This window comes from Cydia strobilella, chromosome Z (assembly GCF_947568885.1).
Source record: "Cydia strobilella chromosome Z, ilCydStro3.1, whole genome shotgun sequence".
NCBI classification, from domain to species: domain Eukaryota; kingdom Metazoa; phylum Arthropoda; class Insecta; order Lepidoptera; family Tortricidae; genus Cydia; species Cydia strobilella.
The window spans coordinates 49679837-49698758 of NC_086068.1; the positions used below are offsets into that span (position 1 = coordinate 49679837).

The 18922-nt window shown below is 40.7% G+C and overlaps 1 protein-coding gene across 1 annotated transcript in view; it reads right to left on the reverse strand.

Annotated features, from left to right (window-relative positions):
• Positions 1–318: 318 nt before the first annotated feature.
• Positions 319–18922, reverse strand: part of LOC134754619 (uncharacterized) — a 32351-nt gene continuing 13747 nt past the window's right edge. Inside the window, exons 4-10 of the mRNA XM_063690949.1 lie at positions 18571–18731; positions 17638–17804; positions 12531–12671; positions 12139–12303; positions 11406–11631; positions 9963–10119; positions 319–7856 (exon numbers count right to left, since the gene is read on the reverse strand). Coding sequence (XP_063547019.1) covers positions 5966–7856; positions 9963–10119; positions 11406–11631; positions 12139–12303; positions 12531–12671; positions 17638–17804; positions 18571–18731 — 2908 coding nt within the window. The 3' untranslated portion in view covers positions 319–5965. The remainder of the gene's footprint in view (positions 7857–9962; positions 10120–11405; positions 11632–12138; positions 12304–12530; positions 12672–17637; positions 17805–18570; positions 18732–18922) is intronic.

Genomic DNA, 18922 nt, shown 5'->3' on the forward strand with positions numbered 1-18922 from the left:
ATGCTACAAGCACCGCTGGGTTTTTGTTTACCCGCTCGCCGCTGGAGGTGCAGATATGTACCTACATTCATTTTAACACGTTCACTGCGGGATGCAAAGTTCATAAAACAAAGTAAACATGCGAACTATGATTAATTACGAGTTAAGCTACTCGTAGTTGCCACAGCGAACATGTTAAGATACTAGTTGTAACTTGTAGCTGCCATATTGTTGTCGATAGCTCCAGACTCGAGACAGGATCATGTGGGTGGGGTCTGGTCAAATCAACATAAAACATTGTAAAAGGATGGGATAGGGATTGCAACAAAACAAGTACAGTAAATAGAGCACATTCTATTCAAAATGTAAATGTACAACCACATCGATATTTTATTGGTTAGGTTATAAAAAATTGGACCACCTGGGAAGAAGTCCACGCAGTAGTTTAACAATATTACAAACAAAAATCTCTACATAACAGAACTTACAAGTAAACAATATTAGTCAACTTTATACATAGGTACTATTTGTACCTACACGATTATTTAACATTAAAATTTACCTAATATTATATTTTATACATTCTATGTATAATAGGTAATATTCTTTATTTTGTAATAAGTTAATAAAACTATTTATTATAAAATATTTTTTCAGTTACTCATTAGGCATTTATAAGGCTAATGTGGGTAGTGGAAATAATATTTGGTGGTTGTCAGGATTTTAATTACAATGATACAATATGCGGAATTACATTATCTACATACTAACAGTAGCGCAACTGCCACGCCTGAATACCAGTGGGCTCTGGCGCCTCGCCTTACCTTACAATGAACCGTAATTTAACTTATAAAAGCACTTTGTACTTGGCTTGCATCATTATTACATTGTAAACTTTATGAATTGATCTTTCATTCGACGATAACGATACATCTTAATAATTTGCCCATACAATATAAAATTATCATATTGCTTCGTGAATAAAAATAAATATATAAAAATAGGTATAAAACATACGCAACCAAGATCCTGGCGCGCAGCGAGCAAGTTTGTAAATGCAGCCTTTATTATTCTTTGAACGGGGTTTTCAGTAGTTTACTTCATCGACCTCGACTGATTAATTATTTTCAGCTTGTCTTTTACACTTGTAATATTATCGCGTTTATGAACAACTTGGCGGAATAAAAGCCGAGACAATAATCAGGCGACATGATACGTAGATCCACCACAAATACGGCCGTAAAAGCTTTCTGAAAACTATTTTCACGGAAACAATGTAATATTATCATTTTTTGGTTTATTGTGAGACACCTCACGCGTAACGGATAATGTGAAATAAAACGACGTAGAAGCAGAATGCCCGCTTCATTATGCCAAGATCCTAAGTCTAGGTAAACTAATTTTACTAGGTCGTGTTTATTTAACGAACAAGACCGCGGTACAAAAAACGTGGTGTCTTATTGCTACAACGTTAAGATTCACTAATTCACTGCTTTCCTCTATGCACCTACTTATTATTCAGTAGAATAGACCAGTTGGTAAAATAAAACGTTACACTTTCCATAAACCGACATATTCGTGTATTTTAATAATAAAGCTGTATGAAATCGCTCGATATTTGACGCCTATTTAGTATATAGCATAGCCAAGAAGCAGATAGGAAATAATAAGTTCCCTGTGAGGACTAGCAGCGTGTGGAAATGTAAAAAAGGCGTAGACTAAACATTGCCATATGGACGTAACTGTCGTTATATTGAGTAGGTAGGGTAGGTACCTATTAGTAGACCAAAAAAGCTACGACTTTTACTAGGTACGATATAGCCTACTTACAATAAAAAGGAAATACCGCGCTGGCTGTCTCCAGTCCTTATAGAACAAGGCTTATTTATTTTATTATAAAACAAGTTCATTGATTTTAAGTTTAATTAATCTCGTATTAAGTAACACGACAATAATTGTCTTGATGCTTCTTTTATTTCGATAAAAATAATATTAATAGATAGATGATATTTTACAATTGATAACTAATAGAAATTAAGAAAGTAAAGTAAATAATACAAAGCATTACAATTTCATTAATTAATTGATTGTATGTGCATAAAAGAGTAAAATGTAAAAAATACATCACAATTTTGATCACAGGGTCCAAAACCGGCGTAGCTGTGATTGCTCATACATTGCAGTGGCAATACAATCAAAGTGCAGAAAATGATTATTATACTTATTTGTGCACTGGCGGAAAGTACATATCTTACAAAATTGCATGTTGAAAGGAAAACATTTTCGGCGTCATGTAACTCCTGTAAGGGTATTTCTAAATAGAATATAAGGCAACCTTTATTGTTCGGCAAAAAATTAAATTCTACATTAACGTGATACATTACTGGTGTAATGGCAGTACTTAGAATTAACTAAGGTCTGTTTTTTATTCCGTAGACTAAAATGACGTTTCATGTGTAAGACATGACATTTCTTAGTACCACATGAAATGTCATTTTAGTCTACGGAATAAAAAAAACAGAATATACATCTATATCTTGTAACGCGAAGAAATGTAAATAAGTTCTATGCTTCTATATAGTGCTATCGCCGCGCGTATATATGGCGGTGCCAAACAAGTCTTTCGCGCAACAATACTTGCTTAGCAATCTGAATGAACAAAATTTTATTGCTTTCATATTTGTATGCCGACTAAAGGGCGAATGGCAGTTACTTTGTGTAAATTGCTTTAGCCTAAGGGACGAGCCCTAGCCTCGTACCGCCCACCATACAAAAATTTTGCAATGGAAATTTGAATCTAGTTGTGTTTTTAATTGGGTTGAATTTCATTTGTTCGAATTTTTTATGAGAACTATTGAAACATGATTGAAACCGAGTCGAAACTCTATTGAAACAGAATGTACTCCGTAATGTACATTGGGCGGCACGAGGCTAGCGTATTTAAGTAACAATTTTTACCATATTACGTACTAGCTTTTGCCCGCGACTTCGTCTGCGTGGACTTAGTAACCCCAGCTAGAGTAAGAATAGCGCCTGGAGAAAATCTTATAGCAATTATTCAATTTGAGCATATTATGCACACAAATTAGCAGACACTTCATTAATTATCTCAATTCCACCCCGCTTTTTACTTTCTTAAGGGATGATTTTCGGGATAAAAACTATCCTATGTCCTTCTCAGGGACTCAAGCTATCTCTATGCCAAATTTCATCTAAATCAATTCAGCGGTTTAAGCGTGAAGAGGGAACACACAGACAGACAGACGACTTTCGCATTTATAATATTAGTATGGATTAACCTAACTTCCACGTGCGGTCATTAAGGATATACACAACAAATACAGCAACTGTTAACAAATCAAGCCTTAGTAATAAGGCTTAGTCAATACCGTCTTCTATATGGGTCGCCAGGCAATTGGGCGTAGGTAACGCATACTCGACCATAGTCGGAACTATTCGGAACACAGATATTAAATTTCATCACGCGAAATGCATAACAAATATAACAATATTCAGTTTAGGTCACCTTCCGAGCTGGACATATTCAGTGAACGTACAATCGTAAACAAGCGGTCAAGTCATACGAGTTTGCTGTGGCATAGCGTTTGAAGAACTCGATATGCAATATCATGCGGTCATGCCTAACTAGTGACAGTTAAGTAGGTTTAATCCCCGCAATAAAAATAGCAATCCATTGAACCAAACATCAGTACCTAAGTTGAATTTCCTATTCAGTCAGTGAAAATGCTACTTTATGTAGTTTACTGACAGGTTGAAACATTATATTGTGTTGAGGTCTCATAGCATAAAAAAATATGGCGAATTAGTGATGACCAATTGAAATCGCTCGCCTAATACCTTAGGCGAGCGATGGCATGTGTTGGCATGTGTCAAGGAGAATACAGCGGAAGAGTACACACTACATAGTATAACACGCACATAATTATCTACCTGTTATTTAACAGTTGACTCATCTTAATTCGCGATGCCGCGCCTGACGAAGTTTGCTCCAATTTGTCCAGAATAGTGCAAAATTGGTTCAAAAGCAGAATTTTATTAAATTGGCCAGGCGAACTGTCATTTTAGTATCTAGGATATAAAAACACAGCTTAGTTGACTCAAGGCTAGCGAGGTCTGTTCTGTATACTTATAGCACTCGTGCGGCGCGACCTTATCTCGCGCGCCGGATAAACTAATCGCCTTTTTCTAAAAGTATTATTCCTCGTGCTAAACCTATCAATGCGATGAAGGCATCGAACGAATCGAACGATTGACAGTTCTTTGTCACAAGGCCATCACTCACCCGATCCCACTTAATAACCTTATTTACTGCAGATATGTCCTAGCGTTTCTCTTATAAATCCGTGACAAACACCTTACGATAACTAATAGCTGCTCTAACGATGCCGTGAATGCTACACTAAAGCGTTGTAACATGAGATGGGCGGTCATTTTATGAAACCATTACAAAAACCAAACTTTGACAGTTACTTTGTTAAATTGGGAGTTCTTTGGGCAAGAGGTTAAAGTCAGCTTAGATAGTTTTAAGAACGCTGCGTGACCAATTTGACCAATTTTATCTGTATGTCGGTATGTCGAATAAAATACTTTCTTATTTTCCACTTCCGACCTTCTGTTCGACAAACAATACAGCTTCATTAAGAATGAGAATGTGAGCTTTGTGATATTGTACTATTTCCTATAACCAGAGTAATGTTCTACCATAAATAAGTATGATATACATATTTAAAAAATAGAAAATTTCTGATATGGTGTTTTGAAGAAGTAACACAAAACAACTTAAACAATTATCTAAAACATAATAATAATACAAATATTTTTTGTATACAGATAATATTTTGCAATCTGAAGACTGTTTAATATTTTATACAAAAGGAATGTTCATTATTATTGCATGTTATCGAGTATAGGTACATACTGTTACAGATTAAAAAATATATAAAATTGTAAGACCAAGTTGATGAAAATAGGAAGCCTCAAGTGAGTTATAATAAGCAGCAGCCATTTGTCCCGTGAAATTTTAAAGATTTCTACATGCATACGTGTCTGCGTAAGTTGGACCGGTAAGTACCACACAGTTTTGATCAACAATCATAGAATATTAAGAAAATAGGAGAGAAACAACACTTAGCCTATGTATAATGTTTAGATTCACGGGACAAATGGATGCTTTTCGAGGCGACATAAGTACTCAGACGCTGCAATATTAGGAGCGGAACGAGAGGCATGTTTACAAAAGTGTATAGAGTTCAACACAACTCAAAAAGATGTTTAGCTTCAGGGAACTGAGCCTTGATAGTATAAGGTTAACTATTAACGCGCGTTACTTACATCAGACGGTTCAGTACAACCCTCTCTTGCAGCCAGTAGTAGTTTGAACTGAGGATTCAAACCTCTGCATCAAATAATCGGTTGTATTATACTCACTATAAAGATCACTATTTCATAATCTACTGAGGTATATTTGTAAAACATGTGGCTCCCCGAATAACAAGGCCTTGACAATATATACGCCAATGTAACATTTATGTATACATATACATATATATATATAACTCCTCTACGATGTGCTATCCGATGTAATTAATCAAAGGCAAAATATCTGTACCTGCAGATTGTAAAAACTTATTGCCTCCACGAAAACATGATGTTGCATCAGGAAAGCAGAATATCATCTTGGTCTCTTAAATGGTATGAAAATTGTTTGGTATCGTAAGAAAGAATCACTCTAAAATCTAGCTCAGTGTATAATCCAACTTCTAAGATGGATGAATTAACTATATAATATTCAGCTCTCATCTTTCTATCATAGGCTGCAAAATAATAATAATAATAATTTTAATGCAAACCTACGCTTGTTAATGCTACATCTAAAAAAGATAATCTTATATACAATCTCTACAAGATAATTGTTCAAGGTGTATACATACGGTGCAGTGAATGCGGTGAGGTGCGCGGCCGGGCGTCATTCGAGACGCGAGCCCGAGAAGCCATCGCCCAGGTAGCTCTGCGGCAGGTGCGGTAGCGCGTGCGGCGCACTCAGCGAGTCGAACGACACGTTCTGTTCTACAAACGTATTGTGCACTTGGTGAGGAGGCTCCACACGAAACTGACCTAATGTCCACGGGTCACTCATATCGTTATTGGGTCTCCGCGCACTAGAGGTGAACGAGGGCAGGCCGGGCCACGCCTGCGGGGGCGGCGTGTTCAGCATGGGGGGAATGTTGTCGAGGCGCGGCGCGGCGTGCGTCGACTCCGCGGAGTACGAGCCGCCGGCGCCCCACACCAACGACTCCATGCTCGGGTTGCCCAGCTGGCTGAACCTGTCCAGGCCCCACGCGCCGGCCAGCTCCGTGCCACCACCGGCCATCATGTCCGGCAGCTTTGCCGCTTGCCGTCCATACATGTCCTGCGTCCGGCCAATTGTCGGCCTCGAGCTTTGCCCGCCATCAGGGCTCGGTAGGTGGCAGTCTGCCCGCATCATGGGACTGTAGCCGCCAACACCGGGGCTCTTTTTGTTGTTGTAAGCGACATTTTCCGCGCTGGGTCGCGGGGAGTACGGACTCTGGTGCAATCGATCTTGCCGCGACATAGGGCTATATTGACCGGGTGTTTTATTGGGATTACTTCTTATGGAGTCACTTTTAACTCCTAAGCCGGGATCCGGGCTCGTGTGGGTCGACGGATGAGGCGAAAACGGGGCGTGGTGCTTCGGCATCGGGCTGTAATTGCCAGCGTTCCAAGCTCCGGATTTAGGTATGTCTGATTTCACCATTTGGCTGGTGTCAGGACTAGGCTGGGCGGAATAAGGACTAGGTTGGGAGGAGTATGGACTTTGTTGAGTGGAGTACGGACTAGGCTGAGCAGAGTACGGGCTGGGTTGCGCCGGACTCGGTTGCGCGGAATATGGGCTCTTCTGAGATGGGAACTGACTATCCTGCCTGGTCATTGGACTGTAATTGCCATAATTCCAACTATTAGGATTCTTTATGTCCTGCTTGGCTCCCACGACTTCCGGACTAAGTTTATTTTCTAATGACGTTGTTGGGCTACATTGTTCTATAACTTTACTAGCTTTCACTCTGCTGTGGCTATCTAAGCGATTGAGAGGACTAGCTTCAGATCTGTGTGTTGGGGTCGTTTTAAACTGTCCCAGGTTCCAGGAGTTGCTTTTGAAGGATTCTGATAATACTTCGGGACTATTTTGCACTTGACTATCGGGTTTTGGCACGGGACTGAAGTGGGGGCTGCCGAGATCAGTTTTGGCCGAATCAGATCTCGGAGTGGAAGAGGAATCGGGTTTGGACTGTACGATGGGACTGAGAAGTTTCGGAGTTGGCTCTCTCGTAGAATGTTTGCCTTCTGGAGTGTGGACGGGAGTGTCCACGGCATCTTTGTTAGTGGAAGACTCCGCCTTAGAATCTGGGGAATATTTCGTCGATACTTCGGTAAGTTTCTTATCAGATATGACGGTGGTATCGGATATGCTTTTAGGTTCCTGGAAAACACTCGAGGAAGACTTGTCAGGTGACTTGGCTTCTACTTTGGCAGCGGACTTTTCGTCATCGTCGCGATTGGGCGACTTGGCGGACTCCGATTTAGAGACGTATTGACACTTTTTGTCTTTTTTGCTCGGGGCGTCGTCATCCTCTTTGTCGGAGTCTTCCTTGGTTTTGGCCTTGGCGGGGTCGAAGCTGTCCTTGAGGTCCTGCAGCTCCTTGCCAGTGTAGAGACGCTTCATGCCGCGCGGCAGGGCGCGGCACGCCGCCAGGTTCAGCGACTCCAGGTCCGGACACCGCATTAGAATCTTTTTCACAGGTTCTAACGATACAGATGACCCGCACAAGTTTAAAATTCTGTGGGAATAAAATTATCATGTTAAGATTTGTAATGGTACATACGGTATAATACATAGAGTTTATTTTAACGTAAACGTTATAGGTAATGCACGATGGAGATGCCTCACATACACAACAATAGTCACATATAGACTATGAAACTGTCAGCGTTATTTTAAATTAAGAATTAAACACCGTGTCAAGGATGTAATCAAACCAAGAAAAGTCTGCAAAGATTTTGATAACACGCGCAGTGCAGGTGTTATTTTAATCGTCATACTTCTATGAATTTATAACGTATAAATAACACCGGCACTGCGTGTGCTGTCAAAATCTCTGCAGACTTTTCTTGGTCTAACCTAACGAAGTAGAATAACTATAGAAGACTGACTTGAGCTCAGAAATGACCCCACGGCTACTGTGCTGCGCGGAATTTGACAGCTTTAGTACTACAGAGGCCTTCTGTGGCATTACATGTCAGCCCATATAAAATTATTAATTCTTCAGAAAGCCACATTAAATGCCTTCTTGTGCGGTAAAATGGTGCCGCAACAATTCAATAAAACACAAGAAAAAGGATGGGATTAATCGGTTTGTGTAAGTTTAATTCCTAAACACGATAAATAATTATTTAAATTAGCAGACTGTTGAAGACTCTAGTACGCTAAACCAAATGTCGTAACTCTATACTTACTAGTTTCATAATGACGTATGCCTTTTTGATACGGGGTGGCAGAATGGAGATAGCGTTATGCAACATATCTATGTCAAAGTTGGCTATTTATTTTATTTTAAAGCAACAAGCAACTTCGATTATTTGTTTTTATGTAAATGTATGTATGTATGAAGAACGGTGCAAATTTCTTACCGGTAAACTTCCTGTTTTATTTATTCTAGTTTCCCGAAGGACCCGGAACAGAAAATTCTTTGGACAGATGCTGTTACTTTAGAGAGGCAGGAACCAAATTTATTCCCTAGCCCAACCACGCGAATTTGTAGCGTACATTTCAAAGAAAGTGATTACAATGAGACTAATATTACAAGCGAAACTCCTTTTCTAATTCCACTTATTAGAAAAGGAGTTCCGCTTGTAATATTAGTTGTAGTTTATTATGCAACACGGCCCTGGGGCCGATTGCATAACAACTTGTAACTAATAAATACTAATAATATTAGCTAAGGTCTCTTTCTAATCAATGGAATTGAAAAGAGACTTCCGCTAATATTATTAATTACAAGTTTTTGTGCAATCGGCCTTTTCTAAAAGTCTGTATGTACTGACACTGTTCTAAAATACGCATTAATATTATATTTCAACTTTTGAATGTACCGTTATACTCATAATATAAAGTTAAGACCTGCGTAATCTTAACAATAAATACGCGTCAAAATAATAATTATAGGAATTGGTTCCCTCTTGGTTAGTATCATCCTTGTAAGGTTTGACAGCGCCAAAATATTATAACACCGCGCAAGAGGTTTGGCACATAGAATTTTATTATAGCCAATCAAAACTTCCAACATTGCTCGCGGAACTGATGGCCGGTGGGGCCGGAAGGTTCTGGAGTGGCGTCCGCGTACCGGAAGACGAACTGCCGGTAGGCCTCCAACGAGATGGAGCGACGACCTGGTGAAGGTCGCGGGAATTCGGTGGATGCGAGCGGCACAGGATCGGTCGGAGTGGCGAGCCTTGGGGGAGGCCTATGTCCAGCAGTGGACGTCTATCGGCTAACATGATGATGATGATGATGATGATGATGAATCAAAACTTATATTGACCAATCACAACTTTTTTTTAAAGCGGGAAATTATTTATTGGATATAATTAAAAGCTAGATATATTAACCTTTTGTGAGCTAAACATATTAATAGAGAAGGGATAGCTGTCAGTGTCAGTGGCTGGGGTCATTTCTGGAAGGCGTTTTTTCTATGGAGAGTGATGTCTATTTATATTCCGTCGCCGGTCTAACTCTATTCGTGAGCTTAAATTAAGTAAGTTTCTCAAAGACACCGGTATTGTAATTATCAATAATTTATTTTTCCCTACGAGTAAAGTTAACGGAATTCAATACAAACACCGTGTATACGTGTATATGTGTGCATTCGCCTCTCAGCTATAAGTACCTGAGCTTGCTGTGCGGCGCGTCGGCCAGCGCGCAGACGGCCGTGTCGAGCACGCGCTCGGCGGACGCCCACGACAGGTCGAGCTCGAGCAGGCTGTGCGACCACTTCTCGCAGATTAGCTCCAGGCACGAGTTGCTCTTGCGGGTTACGTTGCAACCTGGATTGAGGAGTTTATATTAATATCCAAATAAGTTCTTTGTCAAACATCATTATTGATACAAGTTTTTATCGCTCATTGTACTTTTGTTTTAACAGGCAACTAATAATCATTGAGACAATTCCAATTAACAGAGTTCCTATGGCCACCTCCTGTGTCCATCATCAGATCACCTCGATAGTACCATAATATTACATTGTCACCCGACTTACATATGTACTTTAAAAGTTTCAGCTCAATCGAATGATGGGAAGTGGGTCTAATTTAGATTGCAAGATTTGATCTAAACATACATACATTGCAAGTTAAATAAAAGCTTGTAAAAATGACTCCAGCTGTCGAAGATGAGCGGAAACCATAGTATATGATATATGATAGTTTTGCTACTAGACTAAAAAGTCCGTCTACGCTAAGTTTAGACTGACTCGGCAGTGAAAAGTGCGTCATACATGCCTAAGCATGCAACATTAGCGTAAACTCACTTTCAACCAACTATGATGTCAAGATGCTCTTTAACATTCAATCATTAGTTTTACAATTATTTCAATGACACTGTATTAACCACCGCAGAAAATATGCTAATGGTTTAAGATTCAATATTCAAAATATTCTTTATTCAAGTAGGCCTCGCAACAAGCACTTTTGAATATGTTCAACAGGCGATGGCGCGTAAACAGCCAGTTCGGAACACAAAACACTCCATCCGTATTAGTGTACAGTCCGAATTCATCAGCAGCACAGTTATCGGTGCTCATGCTCACTCAGACCGGCCGCATACGTTTGCTTTTGTTTATATACGAACGTTTAAAGTCCCCGACCGCTACGCTACACGCTTCACTCACAGACACTTACACCAAAAAAATTGGGATGAACTGGACACATGGCAGATCAAAGAAATTCTACTGGGACTGAAGTACAAGCTGACCAAAATACTACTGAAGACACCTAAACACCAACTACAGAAAATAGTAGAAATAATTACAGGACATAACACACTAAACAGACATCTCGACAAATATACGTAAAATAGATAGCCCCTTGTGCAGAGCGTACAAGGAAAAAAACTAAACATATTCTCTTAGACTGCAACCAGGTAGAAGTATATAGGAGTAGATACCTAGGGTCCCCGTGCCCACTAAAGAAGGCAATTAGCAACCTGAAGACATTGCTAGGTTCGTGGAAGAGTTGGGGTGGTTAGAGTAGCGCTACTTCGTTATTCACTCAAAATAGGCACAATGCCCAGCATAAGTAACTAGTGGAGAGTGGTTTACTCAGTTGGTACTGACCGCCCAGGAACAGGTGCTGCAGGTCCCAGGCCGGCACGCGCACCAGCCCCGAGTCGGACAGGCGGTGCAGGCCGCGCAGGTCGAGCAGCCGCAGGCGCGTGGCGGCGCGCACTAGCCGCGCCAGCGCCTCGTCGCCGAGCCGGTACTCGCCCACGCCCACGCGCTCTGTCGCCGCCTCCGCCGCGATCGACAGCTCCTCCAGCAACGTCCACCCGACACACTCCATCTTGTTCAACAAAACATATCACATAACCACTTATCGAATATTATTGATGTGTCCTGAAACTATGAATTGCGTAAATACGTATTAGATCTATAATTGTCTGAAAATATGAGTTCTGATTCTAACTAACCTCGATATGTTAATTCATTATACCCATCATGGAAAGCCTAAGTTGCTCTAAACTAATGTTTTATTAAAATCATTTGCTACTTTGTTGTTCTGAGAATAAGAATTTATTTTGAAAACCTATAGCTACTTTGGCTGTTAACTATACAAATACCATGGCAATAAAACATTCAGGTTCGACTCACTTGTTTGTGCGTGTTCAAAAACCTGAGTTCTGTGTTCAAAAGAAAAGTAGGACCAAAATACTTGGAGCAACCCTTGTGCAACGCGTGAGGATACATTTTTAGTGGCAATTATGCGAGGTGCGACGCGGGACGCGCCCGAGATATCTACGAGTAACACTTGTATGTTATATCATTCCCGTCATCCTAATTGACTACACACCTGTTGCGACGTAGTAGTAGAGGCCAGTACTAGCTGCGAGTTCGCGGCCCTGAACACCCTCATCTTGGGGCAGCCCTTCTGCAACGCCTCCAGAGGCACTGCCGCCGGGTGCGAGGTAGCTCGCGCGCCCGAGATATCCAACACTTCTAGATTCGGACAGTGCGCCTGTAAACCAATGCGTGCGTTACACGATGATGTATTATTTATATTATTATATAAGATACGGTCGAGCCGAAAGCCGTTGACCGCTTTTGAAGCTGTCAAAGTATCAGCAGCAAATGAGCACTGTGACACGATCTGACATAATCGATCGAACAGGATTATGCATTGATGGCAAAAGGTTTGCCATTGCATGAATTGTATCCCCGGTTATTTGATAGAGTTACAAGTACCGCGATAGAGGAGAGTATCTGAGGCAGCGCCGTGAACTTGTTGTTGGCCAGCGTGAGGTGTGTGAAGCGCTCGCCGAAGTTGGCGGCCAGGCGCGCCATCGACCCCGCCGAGAGACATGTGCTCGAACCGCCCGTCTCCGACTACAAACAAACATTACAACCTTAATATACTATTTTGGAAAATAAATCTCAGTGGCATTCATATGTTTCACTCCTATCCTCTCTTTTACTTGAACAATACCCACACATAAATATTTACAATAGAAGTTGCCATCCAGTGGAGATACCATAAAAATCTTAAATGTTTTTCTTGTTTTACCACCGCAAGTTAACGAAGAAAGGTCAGGAATACTACAATTTTGCAGGTTATTAAGACGCTAGTCGGCCATTTGGCCTTGAACGTCTCGGCAAATGTACCCGCTTCACCCGCTTATCCCGCTCACTGCGATCGTACGTGAATTTTGTATCGCTACACCGCCACGAGGTTCAAAGAATAAGATACAGCCCCGAGGCGCGCAGTTGGCGCTATACTCGTATTTGTGTATATTTTGCAGATATTTTGTCGTACATATGTATGTATGTACCGTAACTTTTATAATATCGTCCACAGAAGTGACCTTTTTTCTAAAATGTGTTTGACCTATTTGCCGGCCGAGCGTGATATAAACAGACGAGCGATGTGATGCCATTTTATAAACACAAGGTTAGAAAATGCTATGCCGACCGAAATATGACATATATAGGTATAGTAGTTTTATCAAAAAATTGCGAGGAAAGACCTAAAAGTTTAATGAACGGCGCTTTATTGAGCGTTACAATGTTTCGCAGCTTATTATTACGGTCGCAATGGCAATATTCCACAAAACATCTGTAAAATACGAATTTACCCGCGCGTCTCAGGCTGCACCATATTCTTTGAAGATCGTTGCGGTGGTGGTAAAGTTTGATTTTTTCCTATAACTTATTATATTTCCGTAAATAAAAATAAGAGGCCAATTTTCTATTTTTTAATCGATTACATTTATTTTTAAACTAAAAAGCTTGATATTTATTATTCAAACACAAATGTTACAATTAAGGACTTCATGTCAATTTTATAACTAAAACAAACTATTCATACAACGTAATAGGTAGCTAATGTTAAACCAATTATTTATTGTTTAGAAATTGAACATTATTAAAAAGGTATAACTTGAATGACAATATCTGGGTGTAAAACAAAACTGTGTTCGCGCCTTTCCTGTAGACATACCCAAAAGTTTAAAGCTATAAAGGTTAATTTTTTATTTAACCCTTATCCACATGAAAAGATACTCATTTTATTTGGATAAGTATGATAAAATCATTACCTACATGCCCACAAGTTGTTAACTATTTAATGCCCACCCCACAGGAGAGACAACTATACAGTTTGGAAGAACACACTAGTTTGGATATGTGTTTGACCACTTTGACCCATATGTCTGTTAGAAAACATTTTTGTTATTTTTTATTTCAAGTGAAGTTTTCTCAAACATAAGTGGGGATTTTATCATTACATTCGTAATAATAGACCGCGAAACACTCGTGTTGCGCGCGCTATCGTGCGTTACAACCAAATCAGCGCTATACTACTTGGGCTATACAAAGCTGGCACACGACTGCCGGCCGGCCGTGCCTTTTTCAAGCTGCATAAGCACGAAATGTGGAAAAATGATCGATTTCATAAAAAATATTAATTGATTAGAAAAAGCTACGTTGTATTTGTAGAACATGTTAAAACATTTTTGTTAGTTTAAAAATAACTTTAATCGATTAAGCCGTTTAGTAGAAATAAGCAAAATTAGCCGCAAAATGACCTGTCGTATTATTTTTTTACGGTGAAACTATAAATTTTTAGGAATAAAGTCAAATGTTACAATTGTTGTACATAGACTGAAGATTCATATTATTATTTTTTCATAATTTTTTGTTGACCCATTTGGAAGAAATAGGCTCTAGAAAGGAACAGTTTTTGTTGTGTTATGTCCTAGTTACTGCTGTGCCGTCGGAAGTTTCCAAAATTGCGAAATATCCACATGGAAAAATTTCGAAATTTCTCAGTAATATGTATTTTTTTTTACTAGCTTAATTTAGTGTCCTACTGCTGGGCAAAGGCCTCCCCTCGTTTCCTCCACTCGACCCTGTCGTTTGTAGTGTCCCGCCAATCCGGATAAAATGCGTCCAAGTCGTCCTGCCATCTCCTTTTCGGCCTGCCTGCACCCCGGCCAGCACCATCTATGGTGTTCCGTGGGTCCCACTCGGTAACCATTTTGGCCCACCTTTCAGGGTGCATGCGGCAGACATGCCCAGCCCAGTCCCACTTAAGCTTAGCGGTCTGGTCACCTACATCTACAACTCGAGTTCTGGAGCGCAGTTCCGTGTTTCTGATTCTATCAGTTCTGCGAACACCTAGTATACTGCGCTCCATCGCTCGCTGGCAAACCTTGAGTTTGGACTTTAAATGTTTGAGCACCATAGGTTAGGATAGGCAGGATACACATGTCGATGAGTTTCTAGTTTCTCGCGGCCGCGTCCCTCATCTACGCTAGTGGGAGGGACGATAGCAGCAACAGTGCCACGAACTAAGAGCTGAAAGCGATTTTATTGTATAGAGAATACGGCTGCTTTTTCAACAGAGCTGCGCTGCGATTACTTACAATTGACACGGTTTATAGTAGTCGCAGTACCAAGTGGCGACTGAAGTTATAATGCAATCCCTTTCAATAGCGTGAACAAGCATGAAAGTGATAGCAATACGACTTCAGTCGCCAATTGGTATTGCGACTAGTATAGTGTGACCAATTTGTATTTGTAACTTAACTTAAGACGTAACGACGACGTGCCGTGGCACGTTGCGGCGTCATGTAACGTTGCGACGTCGTGACGTGCAAAAATCTACGGCGTGTAACGTAAAAAATCACGTCACGGCGTTGTGCCGTGGCACGTTGCCACAACGTGCGACGTCACGATGTCGTGACGTTAAAACTAACGTTATAATCCTGAGCCGGCGCCATTTGATGTTCAACAGGTAAAGGAAAATGACACATGAAATTGATGTCGATCAATTAATATCCCTAGTGGAGGAATGTCCCGTGTTATGGGACAAAACAATAGACAATAGATGAATAGACGATATTCATGATAGAAAGAAATAGATGGACCCAGTATTTTCTGTGTTTATGCCTCTTCTTTAGGCGACTTCTTAATAGCAGCAGGATGAAGACAAGTCTGGTGCGGTCCAGGCGCGGCTTCCTCTAAGGAGCGCTTGTGCAGTGCACTCCCATAAAATTATAGTGCCTAATTAATATATTACTCTTTAAGATCTATCGTACAAAAGTCAATACCAATTAAATAATTACCTTTATTCATTATAAGTTTATAGACGGCCTATACTACTCGGCCTACTCCTATAATTTCATAGGAATCATAGGTAACGCGCGAAGCGGAGCGCTTTGGATTGCGCACCTATGAAAAAGATTTAGTACATAAAATCAATAGGAAATTCAATGAGAGCGAAAGAGAAGTTTCGCTACAGTTCCGCACGTGAAACAGAAGATTTTCTATGAAGAAAGAGGTAAAATTGGAGCGGCGCTCCGTAGCCCGTTTGACCTTGCGCCCTCTCGTCGAATGCGCGCGCATTGTGTGCGCCATATTGTCACTTGTTTGTAAACAGACCTTAGTTAGTAGTCAATTTTAAAGTACGCGCGTGAATGGAATTTTGGCATTTTTTTATTATAAATAATTAACCAAGAGTTTAAGCAGTAAGTGCACATAATTTGTTTGTTGTGAGGTGTTTAAAATGAATGAATTTAACGGGAGAATGTGAAAAAAGTTTACAAAATCGACTCGAGTTCAATATAAAAGGAAAACCTTGAACTTTCGTAACAATGTTCGTCAAAAACAAAAACTTATATGTCATTAAATAAGATCAATATGAAAAAACACCGTGGTTGTGTTATGTCGCTGTGATAAAAGTAACTAGGTGTTTTAGTTTATCGTGTTACCTACCTAAGTACATGTATGTACCTAAGTATATGTCTTGTTTGGAGCGGGCGCGGGCGGGCCGGGCGACGGCTGTGCGGTGAGTTTGCTTGGACCGAAACCGATGTGTTAACAATTTAGCACATATTTCCATAAAATTTGAAAACAACATTCACAACCTAGAATCCATTTGTAAAATGAACTGCAGTTAGCGTCTATCGGTCGTCAAGATATTCGTAATAGCGAAATTCTATAAGAGAGTTCAATGACCGTATTTTGTGTCGGTTAATTCAATGTGTAGTTTTTTACTGTGATAGTGAACACCCATAATATAGAATCACCAGCCGCCGCTGGTGCGGTCCATGGCTCTTGATCAACTGCAGCATATTTTTCAAATTTCGACGGCAACGTATGGACGGCCTGCGACACGACGTCGTGACGTCGCACGTTGCGGCAACGTGCCACGGCACGACACCGTGACGTGATTTTTTACGTTACACGCCGTAGATTTGCACGTCAAGACGTCGCAACGTTACACGACGCCGCAACGTGCCACGGCACGTCGTCGTAACGTCTAATTGTGTGTAGGCCCTTAATAACGCGATAAAATCAGCTCTATCATCTGATCAGCTCAATCAGTGGCGTAGCTCGTGGGCGAAGTGGGCCGTCGCCCACGGCCTAGCGCCCCAAGGGTGGCCTCGCGTGAGGCCCCTTCTGGAACAGTGAAAGAAAAGAAAAGGGCCTCGCAGACGCGATTTCGCCCACGGCTAGATTAATTCACGCTATGACACTGAGCTCAATAGCATCATGACATTAGATTGCCGTCAATATTTGCGAAATATGTAAAAAGAAAACTGATTCAAATATACTTTCAAGGTTTAAATACGAGACCTTACTTTGTGAATTAAGGTAAAAGACTAATGCTATAATGGAAGCTTTCCTAACACTGGCGCATCTTCTGAGTGACATTTGATTATGATGTTTCCGTTTTAGATCGATTAAATAAAGCAGCCAATCCAGACAAAAATCAACCAATACAAATGACACTATAGCGAGAATGACGTACAATAGCGTAACTCCAGATTTGTAGAATCCTCGTACATACCGTAAGTGAGAGATCCAACCGCTGAAGCTTGGGCAGCCCTTGCGCGAGGTCGTACAGCTGGTCGGGCGTGAGGCGGCTCCAGCCCGCCACGCTGAGCTCGGCCAGGTTCGGGCAGTACTCTACCAGGCACGCCAGCACCCACGACATGTTGCAAACCTTCCACTGGGCTGCAAGTTACGTTCATATGTAGTGCAGTTAAGGGCCGAGACGGTGGAGAACTCGCATGCGAGCTTTGTTATGATGCGGTATTTGATCGATCAGTGGAATTTGTTATATGTACAGTCGCCATCAGATATATCGGAGCGACCGAGGTGCTCAAAAATACCTGAACACGCACTTAACGCCTTGACAATAGAAGCGTGTTCAGATATTCATAAGCACCTCGGCCGCTCTGATATATCTGATGGCGACTGTACCTCAGTCGGCAATGGAACTAAACTAATAAGCTCGCGTGCGAGTTCTTGCAACATCTATCTTAACTTTAAAGAGTTATTTTCTTGCATTGAAAATTATCCTAATTTGAGAAAAAAATAGGGTGTCTACTTCAGGTCAGATCAATTTTCAGGTCATGCGCATCGTGCTTCTTCAAGCTGTAGTAAAGGCAGCAGTAACGGTCTATTATGCATACAATCGACGAACTGTTCATCTTCGTCTTTTTTATAATGTAATGCTTAGAGAACTGTGATGCAAATGCATAAATCGTTTAATATGAACTGACCTGTAAATAAATACAAAAACAATCGAAACAAATATAAATCGCAAGATGTATTCAAATATCCACGTCGGGGAAACTCATGCAAAATTGATTAAAACATGAAAAAAATATTTTTTGATACGACATTCAGAATAAAGTACCACGTAAAACTGTACTGACACACGTTAATTTACTTTAAATAAAGTGTTTCTGTCTGCCCGAGCTAAAAATATATTTACCGATATTGAGACTCTGGCAATGCGATAATCGATTTTCGAGGAGGGAAACTAATCTGTAATCGGTTTTGTGTTTCTCGCTGGTGTACTGCGCCAGGTCCACCTGCTTCCAGAGCTCCGGCCGGAGGCTGACGGCGTGCCACACCTTGCACACTTTACCCAGTCTGAAAACAGTTTACACTCACATCAACGACGAGCAATATTCAAGCTTTATTACATTACATATATGCCCACGTTATAATGTGATAAATAACGTTTCAACGGTACCTATTCGATAATAAAATGCACATAATAAATATAAATTACCCGGTATTTATAAAATTACGAAGATGAAAGAGGCTTTTCCCGTAAGGGG